Genomic DNA, 16,227 nt, shown 5'->3' on the forward strand with positions numbered 1-16,227 from the left:
TTCATCGATTTTGTTAATTTCATTTACTTCCAAAGCCGCTTAGGATTTATTTCATGGTCTTTACAAAATTGTATCAGTTACTGCTGCGCCGCCTTAAACGCTGACAACGTCATTTTATTACTAGTTAACTTTTCAACTTGTCCCAAAACGCGCTATAAAATATTTAAAAGTTTTGTTATAGCCAAAACATTTTCTGAGTAAATAATAGAACTTTTATCAAATATCCGTGTATGTTTTATTTGAATTTTTTTCATTCAAAAAGTACTTTTCCGCCCAATTTTCAATTCATTATGTTATTTTTAATTCTTTTTTTTTTGACATTGCGCCACATGTCGAATTTCTGATCTAACATGCTTTCATTTCACTAATTTAATCTCAAACAATATTCGATTTTAAAACATTATTTGAATGCCAATTTCTTGTACCCTTTGTGGCACAAATTTCATCTTCCTTTGTCTTCGATTAACTGAAAAACGCCACTTGTCTACGCTATTTTGGGACAACCCTCGAATAAATAATAAAATGCTTTCTTTGGTGATTCTTCGGGATATGAAGGTAGCGATCATTGCAGAAAAAAATTTACATAACCCGCGTTCTGCAATGTCGCTTCCTTCATTTCCCGAATGAATCGCCAAAGAAAGCATTTTATTGTTTAAATACAGCACATCATAGACGTCAACAGATCATGTCTTCAGATTTATAGATGTACTAAAAATAAAAATATAATTACTGTTTATTGTTTTCATTCTTTTTTGTTTTATTCAAATTTGTACTTGATCAGACTGCCAAATAATTTGTTTGCTGTTAACGGTTTGTTGTTATAGTTTTAATTTTAGCTGTATGTCAATCCTAACATGTGAAAAAACTCCTTTATGTAGATATTTCCAAGCAAAGAGAACGATTTTTGTTTAACTCGTGGAATTTTTTTCCTTATCTCATCTGAATGACTGAGTGTTTTCATAAGTCCATTTGGCAGTTCTCTGATTGTTAAAAGTAAAAATGGTAAAAAAAAATCATCCTGCCAGTAAGTTAGCAAAACATTACCGACGCGAATTCTAATTCTAAAACATAGATAGATTTTAGGCAAACCACTTTTTCTCTCAAATCAAAAACATTTTTATTAACCTTTATTTCCTTTATTAGCAAAGTTAAACCAAGACATAAAGCACTAAAAACTTAATTCATTTTCTGTAATTATATAATAATTGTTTCATTTTAACATCAAATAATTTCAATATCTTGATGTTTCTTCTTTGTTCAAGTTGTATCAAGTTGAAGCAGTCTGTTAAAATGCTGCGTACGACATGTACAATTAGTTACAATTTCTAGATTAATAGGATTCGTTGTTTAGAGTGTCATGTTTTAAGAGCTTAAACTATCTTTTGATGCAGTTGTTGCTAGGAGTCTTTAAAAAACTGATTATTTTTACCCGTTTGTAAAACTATACCGTTTTCGTGTATCTACATCTATAATTAAGAGTTACAGTTCGTTAGAATTTTTAAAACATAGGTATATACTCTAAAAGTTTTAGCAACATTATTTTGGCTTTCTTGAAAACATTTTAGTCCATCAATATTGGAAACAGGCTTCACATGAAGTAATATTTATATATTTGATATATATTAAATCCCTGAATGAGAAAACAGGGGTACTGTTTATTAATACAGGTTTCTTGATTGTGTACATTTTACATTAAATCATAAACATTTTTTAAAAAATCCATAAATATTATTCAAGCAGTATCTTAAAAAATACATAATTTTCCCCATCATTATGGCAATTGTTCGAAAGAAAAATAAACTCAATTTTTATATATCTTTTATTTCTTTATATTTTTCTCTTGCAGCCAGAGCAAGAGCAAACTCGCCCAGTGCTTTCCAGGATTCTCTACAGTTGGGTTCTATCTGATCTTGTGGAAGCAAAAACCCAAAGGAGCCAGTGTCCCGGAGTTCTATAGTGTAAGAATACTTTATATTAGCGACTCCTTTCGCCCAGTCTTCGGATACACCTGTCGCAGAATCTGGAAGAAAAACGTCATATTCCCTTAGCTTTGAGTCTCCATTACAAAAAGACATTACGAAGAGCATATCATACGCATAGTTTCGCCGTTGATTTCACTAAACGTGTACTAAAATATGTTTTCAGAAAACCGATTTCACACACCTGATTTGCCTCCTTTGGTAAACATATATGTAAGGCAACTACAAGTGTTAAAAAGGCATCGATCCAAATTCTGGTATGGACAAAAGTATTTGTAAAAGTTAAGTTCAGAAATTGTACTTACAAAGAGTTTTGACGGTGGGTCCGGCCAAATAGGGAGTGCCGTACAGACTTTCCAGAGCTTCTGTTCCTACTGTTGCAGCAGAATCCTATAGGCAAGAATAATTTAGGCACAAAAAGAAGCATAGAACTATTTAAAAATGGAAGGCACATGTCAAAGATGTCACTGTGTACTGATAAGGATATAATATTAATTATATATTTGGGATCTTTGCTGTGGTACTAATTCAGAAGGTTATATCCAAGACGTGTCTTTAAAAAGGGAGGGATCAGGCAACAATCCCTGGGATGTTTATTTTTGGTACAAGTTGACGTATGTTCAATTTGTAAGTGGAAATAAAAATTGACTCCTTCAGAAACCTGTATTAACATAATACTGTGGTTTTAGCAATATTCGTTGAACACAAAATTTCGTTGATTTCGTTGTTAGGTTGATCCTAGAAATAAAATGTTCATTGAAGTGCAATTTTTATCAACATTATGCATTGGTAGGGTCAATGGTCATGAATTTACGTATATTGAAACTGTGATTTTCACTTAATCCACGAAAACTGATGCCCTTGAATATGAATAAAACCACAGTAGCCTATCTTTCATACATCCATACCAGTTCTTGCCAGTCAGTAGGAAGAGCAGAGGTATACCCCCAGGGATACAGCCACATCTGTCCGTAGGAATGATATGTCAGGTAGGCGGTAATGTTATCCTTGTTGTTGAGAATAAACATCTTCAAAGCGAAACTTTCTTCCTCAGAAAAAGCAAAGGGGCCGACGTATACATCTGAACAGCTATTTGTGCTTCTGTTGTTTACTGAATTTTATTTATAGAAAAAGTACAAGACTATAATAGAGTCGTTAACTTCCTTCAATTTGAAAGAATAAAATTCAGTAAATGTCACGTTTATAAATATCTCTAAAGGTCCAGTATTTTCACCGTTAGAGACTTCACACTTTACATTATCGAAATTGCTTCATATACGCATGTAAATGAAACACATAGCTTAACCACTTGAAACTAGATTTACAATTAATAAGTATTTTTGGAATGACAACGTTCTGTAATTCATTCTCATTTTCCACAAAAGCACAATAAACATTTTTTTAACATCGTCATTTACCTGGGTTCCACATGTATCCAAAATTTCGGTTTATATCAACTCCGATGCATTTTTCGCCATGGTTGACTCGGTTCTTCCTCCAAAGTCTATCCTGTGTTTAAAATGACTTTTTGGAGACAGGTTTATTCATAAAAAAATAAATTGTTTGCTATCATTCCATCTTTATCTATCCATCATTTTCTCTCTCTCTCTCTCTCTCTCTCTCTCTCTCTCTCTCTCTCTCTCTCTCTGTTATGACTAAATTATCAATGTCCAATGTCCGTGGATAGAGTAGAGAATCTGAATTATTCTAACCGTTGTGTGTGAGTATTCGTAGCCGTCCGGGTTCAGAAGAGGGATGAAATACCAATCAAATTTGTCGAGGAGTTTGGGAGAATAGTCAAACTCATCCCCTGATACCAGCTGAAAAAGACTTATTTCAACAAACGTACTGTAAAAGAAACACTTGAATACAGTGACTGTTTGCAGTTGAACAGCATAGTTAATCAGATTTAGTTCCTTCAAACAGGAGAAATTGAAGTTATTTAAGAAATAAGCATAATAAAATGTTTACCGGGTATAAAATTGGTTCGTCACGTAATTTAACCATGTGGTATCTTAAGACATTTGATTAAACAATTTATACCGCGGTGAACTTTTTAACACGGTCGTTTTTTTTTTTAGTTATATTTCAGATAATCGTGCCTGAAATAATTCGTAATAAATTTTCTCAAACTGAAAAGATCAGCTTTTTTTTATATTGCACGGTGTAAATAATATCTTTTTATATAAATAGTACTAGCTTTGCATGATCCTTGTAGGATTAAAGTAATATGTCTATCGAAAAATAGGTTAACTACTTGTGAACTCTAAATGAATAGGATTTACTCTCATAAATCTAGTTGACAGTGAGTGGAATCTTCAAACATAAAAGAAAGTTAAAACGTTCACTGGGATATGAACTTTGTTTTTCACGTGATAAAATCCTGTGAAGACTAGACGGTTTCTCAGAAGATTTTATCACGTTTCTACAAAGTTCATATATCCCATTAAACTCTTTTAAATTCCTTTTTCTTAATTATATTTAAATTTGAGATAGGCAAATTGTTCAAAGTTTTTAACATAACCCTGTTTTATGTATACAGTGATGTGCCATTAGTGATCATCCAAATTCAAAATGGCCGCCGTAGTAACATGACGCTTCGGAAAAAGAAAACGATGAAATAAAATAGTAAAACACTTTGAATTACCTTAATATTTTGTTATGTAGCCCTTTGACCTTAGTACTCTGTGTATCCGTTTAGGAATTGACCTATATAGGCTCTGCACATAGTCGGTTGGGATGTTTACCCAGATGCGTCGAATGGCCGCCTCCAGTTGATTTTTGCACATAAATGTTTCATTGCCGTTTTTAAGTTCACGTTTGAGTCTTAACCAGATATTTTCTATAATATTTAAATCTGGACTCTGAGCGGGCCAAACCATGTTGTTCTGCACCTTGAATTCTTGGACAATTCGAGCTCTGTGAATGGGGGCATTGTCGTCTTGGAAAATGTAATTATTCCTTGGAAAATGACGAGCGATAACAGGCCATAGTTGTTCATCAATAATATTTATATACTTCTGGGCATTAATATTACCATCCAGAACAGTTACAGTACCCACACCATCGAAAGTAATGCAACCCCATATCATTAAACTGAACTTGGGCGTCGGGGGAGTCGATAGACAACATGGCATCCACTCTTCGCCGACCTTTCTCCAGACAAATATACGGTTATCACTTCCAACATCCACTTTACATTCATCACTGAATATAACTCTGTTCCAGTAATTGTCAACAGTTTTAAATCTGTTTCCTCTACACCACGAAAGCCGGGCTTTTATGTTCGCTTCTCGAATTCGAATGCGCTTCCGAACAACTCGTCTAAAATATCCTTGCTTGTACAAACTTCGCTGAACAGTTCTTTTTGAAACAATAGAGTCCCTATTCTCATTAAACAAAGCCGTGATGTCTGATAATTTTCTCTTTCTGTTTTTCTTCACCAACCTCAAAAGTTTACGACTGTCTCTGTCACTCAACTTCGCATGCTTCTCTTTCCGACAATTGTTTTCAACACTTTCCCGCTTGCGATATCGGTGAATTATAGATGAAATTGTAGGTCTGGGTATCTCTAACCTTCGTGCAATATCTGAATGTTTTAACCCTGATAGATACAAAGAAACGATAACTTCTTTCAACTCGGTACTCAATTCTCGACGAACGGCAGCCATGTTGTTTACAAGGGAAAACCACAGCAGACGAAAATATTATTGATACGTAATTATTACACGTGACAGTCACGTGAATATGTGTTAAATATAGACAGGCTTTCTCAATATGGACTGTGTTATTAAAAACCAGAGCGCCGGTAAACGCAACCAAAAATTAAAGGTGACGTAATAGAAATGAATTTGGATGATCACTAATGGCACATCACTGTACAATAATGCAATCGTCATACGATAAGCGCGTGTGGTAATCATTGTGACGTCATCAAAAAGAAACGTATTTAATATCCATAGGTTTATATAGGGAAACATATTAGCATATGTAAATCATTGTATACAGAAATAAACGTTTTTGCTTTTTTATATGTTCAAATCAGGAATCAAAATTAAGTTATGTGTTTGGCCTTGCGAAGATTGCATGTACCTGTCCAATGAAATAAAGAACTGTGGCCGGGGAGATCCATTCCCGGGCGTGGATCCCACCATCAATAACAATAGCGGGGCGCGACAAGCCATCGTTTCTTGAAACCTGCAGAATATAATGATAATGTTTAATCTCTCTTTCTCTTTCTCTCTCTCTCTCTCTCTCTCTCTCTCTCTCTCTCTCTCTCTCTCTCTGACAGGTTTAATACGTGTCAAATTTAAAATTTTGATGACGGTACTATGTTTGTTTTCCTGCTATTCGTCGCTGTCTGCATCTGTTCATCGCTATTGACATTTTTTTTTCAAATTTTGTCAAAATTATATAAATATTTGTTCAGAAAATAATTAACCGATTTTGTTTCTTCTCTTAGAAATCCAACAGAACAGATAGACATATGATCCAACATACTTATAGCGGGATAAATATCCAGTAGATATTAGATCTAGTATACATTAAGCAGTAGAGATATATATGTCATCCAACATACCTTACACAATCCATGTAATAGGATTTAACCATTCAGGGTTAAATCCATTTATCGAAGGGCCAATATGCTTATTTCAATATTCAATGGGTCTTGCCTTGAATGTACTATTATCAGTGTTCTCAGGCTCTTTTGGCCTTTCGGATATTAGTAACCTCAACCAAATCTCTGACGTCATACGCAAGTTCGTCAGTCTTCTCGAAAAAATTCACAAGGTAAGATGTCTTTAAATTTCGCTTCACAAATCTGTATTTCGGCCCGTAATTTGTCAAGATACTAACGTTCAAGTAATTTGTGGTGACAAATATGATTGTTGAAGCGGTAATTAGGTAAACAAAATGATCCGATGACCGATTATTCTTGTCGATTTGTGGGGATGGTATACAAGCTTCATCCGCGTGCAGACAGCAGCATGTCCATCGGTCTACACGTAATTTCTGGCGTATTGATGCATTTTTCTATTTCTTAACCTGATATATTTTTGTTTTGTATTTACATTCCGAGCAATTCGGCATGCCAAAAAGAAAAAATCGAGAGCCGGCCCAGCCAACGACGAGGTCCAAGAGGCAACCCAGGCACCACCATGGGGCAGTTGCTGCTAACCCCCAAGCTCAGTCTGAGTCAGCACCCATATCTATTGACCCTGTGGCACCAGCACAGACGACAACATCGTTGCTCTCCAGCGAGCAGTTGCAACAAGTGTCCCAAGCGGTGGCGGATATTCTAGGCCAAAATCGGACACAGCCAATGCCCATCGAGCCGCTACAGCCAGGGATGGGGACGCAACCAATGCCCATCGAGTCGCTACAGCCAAGCATGGCGGGCCCTGATCTATGTACAGGTACAGTGCCTGAAATTATTTCTGACAATTGTTTTGCGCAAACACAGAGTTACGAAAGTGATTTGGGCCATGTGGTGCCTAATAGATTAAAAATTAAAATCGCAAATGGGGAGTATGTCAATTTGGGCCTTTTAATTGCTAACTTAGATGGGGGTGACCCCAATGATGACATAAAATTATTTTCCATGAAAGAGGGTAACCTCACCTTGGCACCCAAGTCAAAGGCCAAGACCATTACTGATATACAGGTGTGGACAGACGCATTTCTTATTTTCGCCTCCATATATACATCAGCACATCCCGAAGCAGCTGTACAATTGTTCAAATACATGCATACAATTAGGTTGGGGGCAAGTAGAGTTAAGACATTAGGATGGCGGGATTATGATATACAATTTAGGCTGAAAAAGGAGGCTAACCCCTCCATGTCATTTGCCATTGTTGATCAAGAGCTATGGCTCTTGTACATGTACAGCACACATATAACTGGTACCCAGATACAATCACAGCAGACCCCTCTATTGAAGTGCTATGATTTCAATTATAAGGGGCAATGTAGCAAATACCAGTGCCAATACAAACATGAATGTATTTTGTGTTCACTCAATCACCCTTACATTAGGCATAAGACACCTTCAGGATCTAGTTTGAATTTTAGGTCTGGTGGTGGGCAGACAGCATGGCGGCCTCAGCTCCCAAGGAGGCCCTCAGCCCCAAGTGCAGCCAGTCGTGCCCCTTACTCCCAGTCATTTAGACCTCAGTAACATTGCTGCTAGCCCAGTCAAAGTTTCAAAATTACGGGAATTTTTAGTTGATTATCCACTCAGTTTAGTGGCCATAGAATTAATACAGGGATTTTCGTTTGGCTTTAACCTTTGTTATGAGGGTCCACGAGTAGCCACTGATTGCAAAAACCTCAAATCCATGTCAGGGTTAGAATATGAAGCAGTTCAATTAGTATCACAGGAAATTACATTGGGCAGAGTAGCAGGCCCATTTGATGACCCCCCTTTGAAAGACCTAAGGTTGTCACCAGTAGGCATGGTACCAAAAAAGGGAGGCTCATATAGATTAATACACCATCTATCCCACCCCCCTGGAGCCAGTGTAAATGATTTTATAGACAAAAAGTATTGTTCAGTTAGGTATTCTTCTTTTGATGAGGCGTTAAACATGCTCTCTAAGCTAGGTCATGAAGCGCTGGTAGCACGTTTAGACATAAAAAATGCTTTTAGATTATTGCCAGTTCACAAATCTGATTTCCAGTTACTGGGGTATAGAATTCAGGGTAAAATATTTGTGGATAAGTGTTTACCTTTTGGGTGTTCTATAAGCTGCTCAAAATTTGAGAAATTTTCAACATTTTTAGAGTGGGCCCTCAAGCAGCAAGCCAAGAGCAATGATGTTGTTCACTATTTGGATGATTTTTTGGTAGCAGGTAGAAAGGGCACCCAGGATTGCGCTAACCTTATGTCAATCTTTAGTTTTATCTGTTTAGAGTTGGGGGTGCCATTGGCACATGAAAAAACCCTTGGGCCCACAACCAATTTAGTTTACTTAGGTTTAGAAATTGACACAATCAACATGTCAATCAGAATACCTGTGGAGAAATTGCAGCAACTCAAAGCACAGCTTTTGTCCTTATTAGATAAGCGTAAGGTTACATTGAAAGAGCTTCAATCTCTCACAGGTTTGCTCAACTTTTGCATTAGGGCTATCCCAGCTGGTAGGGTTTTTGTTAGAAGGCTTTACGATTCTACCTGCGGACTATCGAAACCACACCACAAGCGCAGGGTTAGCTTAGAAATGAAGGCAGACATACAGATGTGGCTAGTGTTCTTAGATTGTTTCAATGGAATCACATCATACAAAATTATAGACTGGTCCAATGATTACGAATTTGAGTTGTTTACAGATAGTGCAGGGAATATAGAGTTAGGTTGTGGGGCAATCCTGCAAAAGCAATGGGCATTTATGCGCTGGCCAGCACAGTGGGAAGGGACAGAAGTCATTAGGGACATTACATTTCTTGAACTAGTACCAATCGCCATGGCATTTAGTATTTGGGGTACAAAACTAGCTGGCAAGAGAGTTATTCTTCATACAGACAACCAAGCCCTGGTATCAATTCTAAATACTCAAACATCCAAGTCTAGTAGAGTCATGCACTTGTTAAGGAAGTTAGTTTTGCAAGGGTTAGTGTACAATATCCAGTTCAAGGCAACACATATAATGGGTCTCGATAATACTAAAGCTGATGCTCTTTCTCGACAGCAATGGTCGCGTTTCCAGGCCAGCTTCCCAGACTCAGAGGAAGAGCCATCAGTAATTCCCCAGTCCTTTCTTCAAGTCATCTCCAACTTAGATCTCAAGAGCTTTTGAGATACTCCATGTCTGACAATACAAAGAAATTGTATGACACTGCAATCAATGCTTTCAACTCCTTTCGTAGGGCTTATTATCAAGTAGAAGAGTGGCCTCCCCATCCCAATCAGTTGGTTGATTTTGTCGCATACTTGTCTTATAAGCAGTTTTCACCTAATACAGTTAAATCATACATATCAGGGATATCATACTTCTGCAAGATCCGCAGCCTGCCTGACCCAACACAGGCGTTTGTACTTAAAAAAGTCTTGGTTGGGCTTAGTCGTAGGAATGGGCGGGTTGACGACCGAAAACCACTTTCATTCGAAATCCTATCCAGCATCATCCATTTAATGCCTACAATATGTAAATCAACCTATGAATCAAGTCTGTTCTCAGCCATATTCTCCACAGCATTTTTCGGGTATTTTAGAATGGGGGAGCTGGTACATAACTCATTGCAAGACCCAGGTCATGCCATTCAATATGGGGATGTAACCTATCTCGCACACAACAATACTGTTCACATTTTTCTTAGACATTCAAAAACTGACCAGGAAGGAAAAGGTTCAAGTATATCGCTAACCCCCACACTACTGCCAATATGTCCTGTACGCATAGTTCAATCATTCATGCAGGCAAGACCCACCAACCCGGGGGCATTTTTTTGCCACCTTTCAGGAAGACCAGTCACTAGGTACCAAGTTGCATCAGTATTTAATTTAGCACTCAAAAAATTGGGGTTAGACAACCAATCATACAAACCTCATTCGTTCCGCATTGGGGCAGCGTCCGCTGCTTGGGTCTCGGGTACCAGCGCACATGATATTGCTAGCAAGGGGAGATGGAAGTCCCGTTGTATGTACAGGTACATAAGAAATTAGGGCTAATGTCACCCAACACAATTAGTATTTTAAATTTTGTTTAATAACCATTTTTTAGGTTCTAGAACGATATGGATCCTTGGTTCTTCCATTGTCAAGCATGCATTTTGCTACGCTAGAAAATCCCAGTATGGTGCCAACCTAGAGCTAGATCGCCATAATGCTACCATATTTTGGCAAGGCAAAGGGGGAATGAGGGTAGAAGAGATTTGTTCAAAAGTTAGAACACTGCTTAAGGTACAAAATGCACCCCATATGTTAGTCATCCATTGTGGTGGTAACAACATCCCTGCTTCCAAAGGGGCCAAAATAGGTGATAGGCACGCTAAATCAGCCGACCTGCGTGACAAACTAAAAACCGTGATAGAAAAACTAATTCAATTACTACCTTCCACCATAATTATATGGTCCCAAATTCTCCCACGCCTGCATTGGAGGGGGGGTATTAATCAGCCGGCCATGGAGAGAACTAGAATGCGGGTTAATAGTTATGTGGCTACTCTTTTAATCGGGTTGGGGGGGAAGTACATCAGGTACCCTGAATTGCATAAAGCCAACACAGGCATGTTTTGCAAAGATAAGGTCCACCTTTCTGGAATGGGAAATGACATGTTTTTGTACAGATTGCAACAGGCATTGCAAGCATTTTTGAATGATTCAAGTGTCAAAGTGTCACCTAGAGTTGGGCAAAATGGGCCATGGCTGCGCTATGACTAATTGTTGGGTCATAGATTATTTGTTCATAGACTATTGAAGGTCTATGGTATTGTAATTTCACACCTAGTATCATTTTGTGTTATTGTCTTGGTCATGTGATAAGATCAAGTATTTGAATTTGCCTTTATTACAATTTTTTGTGGCAAGCTATTTCATTTTCTTGTGGCATGAGTGCCATTTTGATTTTTGACAGCCCATTATTTTGTTTATAACATACAAAATTTACTCAAATTGACTTTATTCTTTATTGGGTCCAAGCTTAACGGTCGGGGGATTGCCCTACTGGTGGCGCAGCCTATGCCTTGGCATAGTCTCATGGCGTCTATTTGGCTCACCAGTAGTGCTCAACTATCTCCTATTTGACACTGTATTTGCATTTTTATCTATACTAGGTGATCAAGCAGGTGAGCATCTGTTCCCAGGGCTCACCATTCTTGCTTGTATTGTCTGGGGATGCCCAACAAGGCAATAATTGATGCCTGGCTCCCTTATTGTAAGCAGCCGTGGCCTAAATCGCCAATAAAATCATTATGAGGTTATGTTTGTATTGTTATTTTTATTACTCCTATGCATTAGGCATCTTTGATAATAGGATTTAACCATTCAGGGTTAAATCCATTTATCGAAGGGCCAATATGCTTATTTCAATATTCAATGGGTCTTGCCTTGAATGTACTATTATCAGTGTTCTCAGGCTCTTTTGGCCTTTCGGATATTAGTAACCTCAACCAAATCTCTGACGTCATACGCAAGTTCGTCAGTCTTCTCGAAAAAATTCACCCCTCCCTCCCAAACCCGTCAATTTTTTTTTCCCCAATGTAAATGTTTAAACGTTTGCTATACTTAGTTCTGTTGCTCTCTCGTGTTTTTCTTGTTATAATTTCAGAGAAACACTCATTGGTCCATCTGATCTTCCACCAACCCAATCGTCACGGCTGTAAACAAGTTCACCAGGAGTGGGAGCTCTCCAGGTGTCTATTTGGCTCACCAGTAGTGCTCAACTATCTCCTATTTGACACTGTATTTGCATTTTTATCTATACTAGGTGATCAAGCAGGTGAGCATCTGTTCCCAGGGCTCACCATTCTTGCTTGTATTGTCTGGGGATGCCCAACAAGGCAATAATTGATGCCTGGCTCCCTTATTGTAAGCAGCCGTGGCCTAAATCGCCAATAAAATCATTATGAGGTTATGTTTGTATTGTTATTTTTATTACTCCTATGCATTAGGCATCTTTGATAAATGTATTGTATAATGGGTACTGTAGTATTCAGATACACATGTACATGTGGGACTACTTACCTTTATCATTTGTATTTCCCTGAATTCGAAGCTGTAACCTATAGTTGTCAACTGGGCACTCACATTATTCATTGAGTTTGTTGCTGTGACTACGTCAGCAAGGTATTTCTTGATCTTCATATTAAGCAATAGAAAAAATGATATATAAATCGTAAGTCTATAATATTCGGTACTCGAGGTTTGTGATGTGTACAGTCAAGTGAAATTTGAATAAGTGTTTAATTGATGTTACTTGCACTCATAACGGTTAAAAATAAGTCTCATTTATATTTTATGTTTAAATTCTTGGGTATAAATAGATAACTAGAAAGTATAACTCAGTTACAGTAATTATTGATATATTGTTGAAATTAGACAGACAGGACATTTAATCATAATTAAGAGATACCGCAGAAAATCTGTGATAGGCAAAATAGTTAAATCCTGTATCCTTTTTCTTTGTCTGTTTCTGCTCATTGTCAATAAGTCTTTCGAAAAAATAAAATAAAAGTGAAATAAGTTTACAAAGATAAAATGCTAAAAGATTCTTATCCTTCGTTTTCAAGTAGAAGTAAAAACATTACTGTTGTGATCAAAACATAAATTACAATAATATGGTAGGGGGGGGGGGAGATAACCCGTACTGTCGCACTACTTTGGTGGCGGAATAATATGATTAAAATAATCATCTCTACAATTTGTGCTTTCTGTTTTAATGCTTAAGTTTTGTCCTATAAGATTTGGGATAATATCAGGATATAATAGTATTCGTATGTTGTTAGTGCAGCCCAGGAAGAGAACGCGGATTTTTAAAAAAAAAAAAAAAAGTAATGAACACATATTCAAATGTATACGAGTTATTCCATTTCAACGCGGATTTAGCTAGTGGACTGACTCACTGCTGTATGTCGTGGATCCAGACTCTGACGTCAGCACCTATCTGTTGGAGTGACGTAAGCACCAGCTCTAGTTTGTGTGGCTCTACATGGACATCCATAGACAGATTTCCCATGCGTGGGTGGCGCCATATATTCAGCTGGTGTAGTATTTAGTTGTATGTTTATTGTCACATTATAACAATAGTTCACGATTATTGAGATAGGATAATATCTTTTTTTTTCAATAAATTTGTAGATAGAGAATGCGTTAAAGTCGATTTAAATGGTAAAATTCATAGAGTATGACGAATAAAAAAAAATTACCAATTTATATTTATGTAAAAAAAAATAGTTTTTAGCGTTCCTGTTGAGCACAAAGCTAAAATACACCCAGATCCATGCGCATGTTGACACAATCTGATGCATGCCAAGCAATAATCAATTCAATTCAATTTATTCTCTCAAACCATTATCATACAATGGTACATGAGGTACAATAACATATTTACATTAAATTGTGATGTCAAGGGTCTAATAAATTATGTATAAATTATAATACAACATAGTATTACATGTGTTAGTAAGCATAAGTAAGTAAGAGAAAAAAAAATAGTAATAATACAAAAAGTGGTAGAAAAAAAAAAATAGATCATCATATAAAAATTTAATACAATGTTTCATTGGTGTTCAATACGCGGAGAGTAATAATAATAATAAATGCTAATATAGTTTAGGCTGGACAGCAGAATTGCTCTTGGATATTCAATATAAAAGAGCTTAATTTTTTCAATGTTTTGATGTTCGTTGGTGTCATTTCTGAAACTTGAATGCACTCTAAAAATGTTTGGTCTTTAACAGCTTTTCGCCAAAACAAAACAAAGATAAACATGCATATTCTTCAGGACGATTGTTAAATCCGACAATTGAGACAGACTTGGCGCACATTAAATCAACATATCGAAGACTTACATTTAAGAGCTCCTTCAATTCAAGGACGTTATCCAGGTGCTCTATGGAGCCAGGAAGAATGTGTAGAACTTTGTGTCTGGAAAAGGAGTCAATGGCGTGTATCTTACCATTACCTGAGTATGACAGATTAACTTATAAGATTTTTTGATAACAAGAAAATCTAAATAAAATCATCTCCTATCTTCCAAAAGTGCAAAAAGCGCCCCACCTAAAAAAATTAACCATTTTTCAATAAGGACTTATTGCGCGTTTCAGAGATTCGAAAAAGGTTCTAAAACTCACTTGATGCATAAACTTTGTAAACGTAAATGCACGTGTATTGTATATCAATATGTTTTATACATGTCATACTTCTGTACATCTTATATAGGTATCCTTTGTACATCAGACTTAAAATCCGTCGATCATAAATGTTACTTTTCAGTAAAAAATGGCTGACCGGTCAAATATGACCGGTGCGAACGTGAGAGGATTAAGTAATTGCTAACACATACCCATCGAACCTCTTTGGATCCGCCAATACATAACCACACAGCAGCATTAAAACGGAGAGTAATGTTCCGGTCATTTTGGTTCCAGGGACTCTATAAGTAATAATATGTATTTGTTATACAAATATTTAATCAATTTTTATAAACACTAATATCCACATAAAAACAATATGTGTGGGATTTGTCAGCAAATGGTAAGTACACGTATTAATGATACATATATTAAGTTTGCCTCGTTCATTGTATCTACTCAGAGACAAACACTCTAAGATAACCACACTCTTAAATATTTTTTTTTCCTACGTCCATTTACATTCAATTTTGTACAATTTAAAAATTAAAAAAAAAACCAAACAACAGAAAGTAGCACAAAAAAATCAAAAATAAAACTTACCGCTATGGCAAACTTTTTTTGTCACTTCAACTGTCCAGAGACCGGGATAATCTTGTATTTAGCTCTAGATGGAAGATCTTTATAAACCATTCACCTCGTACTTTTTTACTACTTCCTGATTATTAATTTCGTTGAGCATGTAAATTGGAAGCACAGCCCCGTACCGAACTTTTTTCCTTCCTTCTTTCTTTCTTTATTTTTGTGAGGATTTTTTTATTCTTTGCAGCGATGCGGATTCATGGTCGAACTCATGCAAAATTGGATAAAAAGTTTATCATTTTAAATATATTTACAAAGCGTTCTGTATAATCAAATCCATTCAAATTTTAAATCCATCGATAGCCTTAAGCTATCCAGGGTTTAAATAAAGGTACGATGTTTATCATAGTACTTCCTTCATGTAATTATTTTCGTTTTCTTTCGAACCCTTTTGTCGACCAAAACATTCACGTTTACAAAGTATACAAAGATGGTTGTATTAGTAAAAACATGTCTCTCAACAAACAGACAGAATTTAACCGGCGAGCAATATAATTCGTTGAAATGTACCTTAATCTGTGGACCATAGCAATCCAAACTAAAAAAGAAGCTAAACTGCATTGAAAAAACAGATATTTTCATTAAAACAACGCGATCAGACTTATCCAAATCTGTAATTACGTCTGAATTTTTGTATTTAAGATATGAATTACATATTTCAGTTATTCCCCTTTGTCTATTTTGTTCGGAATAAAATTAAACGGAAATAAGCAATGTGACCTGGTTATACTTTAAAACTGAAAAACAATAACAAATATGTATGGTATGATCTACGTACATTTAGTATATTTTCCGTGTACTAATTAAGACATAT

The 16,227-nt window shown here is 36.4% G+C and overlaps 1 protein-coding gene across 2 annotated transcripts; it reads right to left on the minus strand.

Moving 5' to 3' along the window:
* Positions 1-1,712: 1,712 nt before the first annotated feature.
* Positions 1,713-16,139, minus strand: LOC117683583 (carboxypeptidase B). 2 transcript variants are annotated; one of them, XM_034453113.2, is made up of 12 exons: positions 15,375-16,139; positions 14,984-15,073; positions 14,490-14,602; positions 13,542-13,678; positions 13,052-13,130; positions 12,664-12,777; positions 6,072-6,176; positions 3,692-3,799; positions 3,398-3,488; positions 2,888-3,090; positions 2,285-2,369; positions 1,713-2,020 (listed from the first exon to the last, which is right to left on the minus strand). In XM_034453113.2, the coding sequence occupies exons 2-12, from the start codon at positions 15,012-15,014 to the stop codon at positions 1,809-1,811; spliced, it is 1,278 nt and encodes a 425-aa protein (XP_034309004.2). In that variant the 5' UTR covers positions 15,015-15,073; positions 15,375-16,139; the 3' UTR covers positions 1,713-1,808. The 2 variants fall into 2 exon arrangements, with proteins under 2 accessions (XP_034309004.2, XP_034309003.2); XM_034453112.2 differs by having other exon boundaries at positions 1,745-2,020; positions 14,490-14,565.
* Positions 16,140-16,227: the final 88 nt, after the last annotated feature.

Source organism: Magallana gigas, chromosome 10, assembly GCF_963853765.1.
Source record: "Magallana gigas chromosome 10, xbMagGiga1.1, whole genome shotgun sequence".
Taxonomy (NCBI): domain Eukaryota; kingdom Metazoa; phylum Mollusca; class Bivalvia; order Ostreida; family Ostreidae; genus Magallana; species Magallana gigas.

Excerpts from the sequence above, each read along its gene's own strand:
- LOC117683583 (XM_034453112.2), bottom strand. The coding sequence starts at position 15,057 with ATGACCGGAACATTACTCTCCGTTTTAATGCTGCTGTGTGGTTATGTA. Across the intron at positions 6,177-12,663 it reads GGGAAATACAAATGATAAAG|GTTTCAAGAAACGATGGCTT; the intron begins GTAAGTAGTCCC and ends TATATTCTGCAG. Across the intron at positions 3,489-3,691 it reads ACGAATACTCACACACAACG|GATAGACTTTGGAGGAAGAA; the intron begins GTTAGAATAATT and ends TTTTAAACACAG.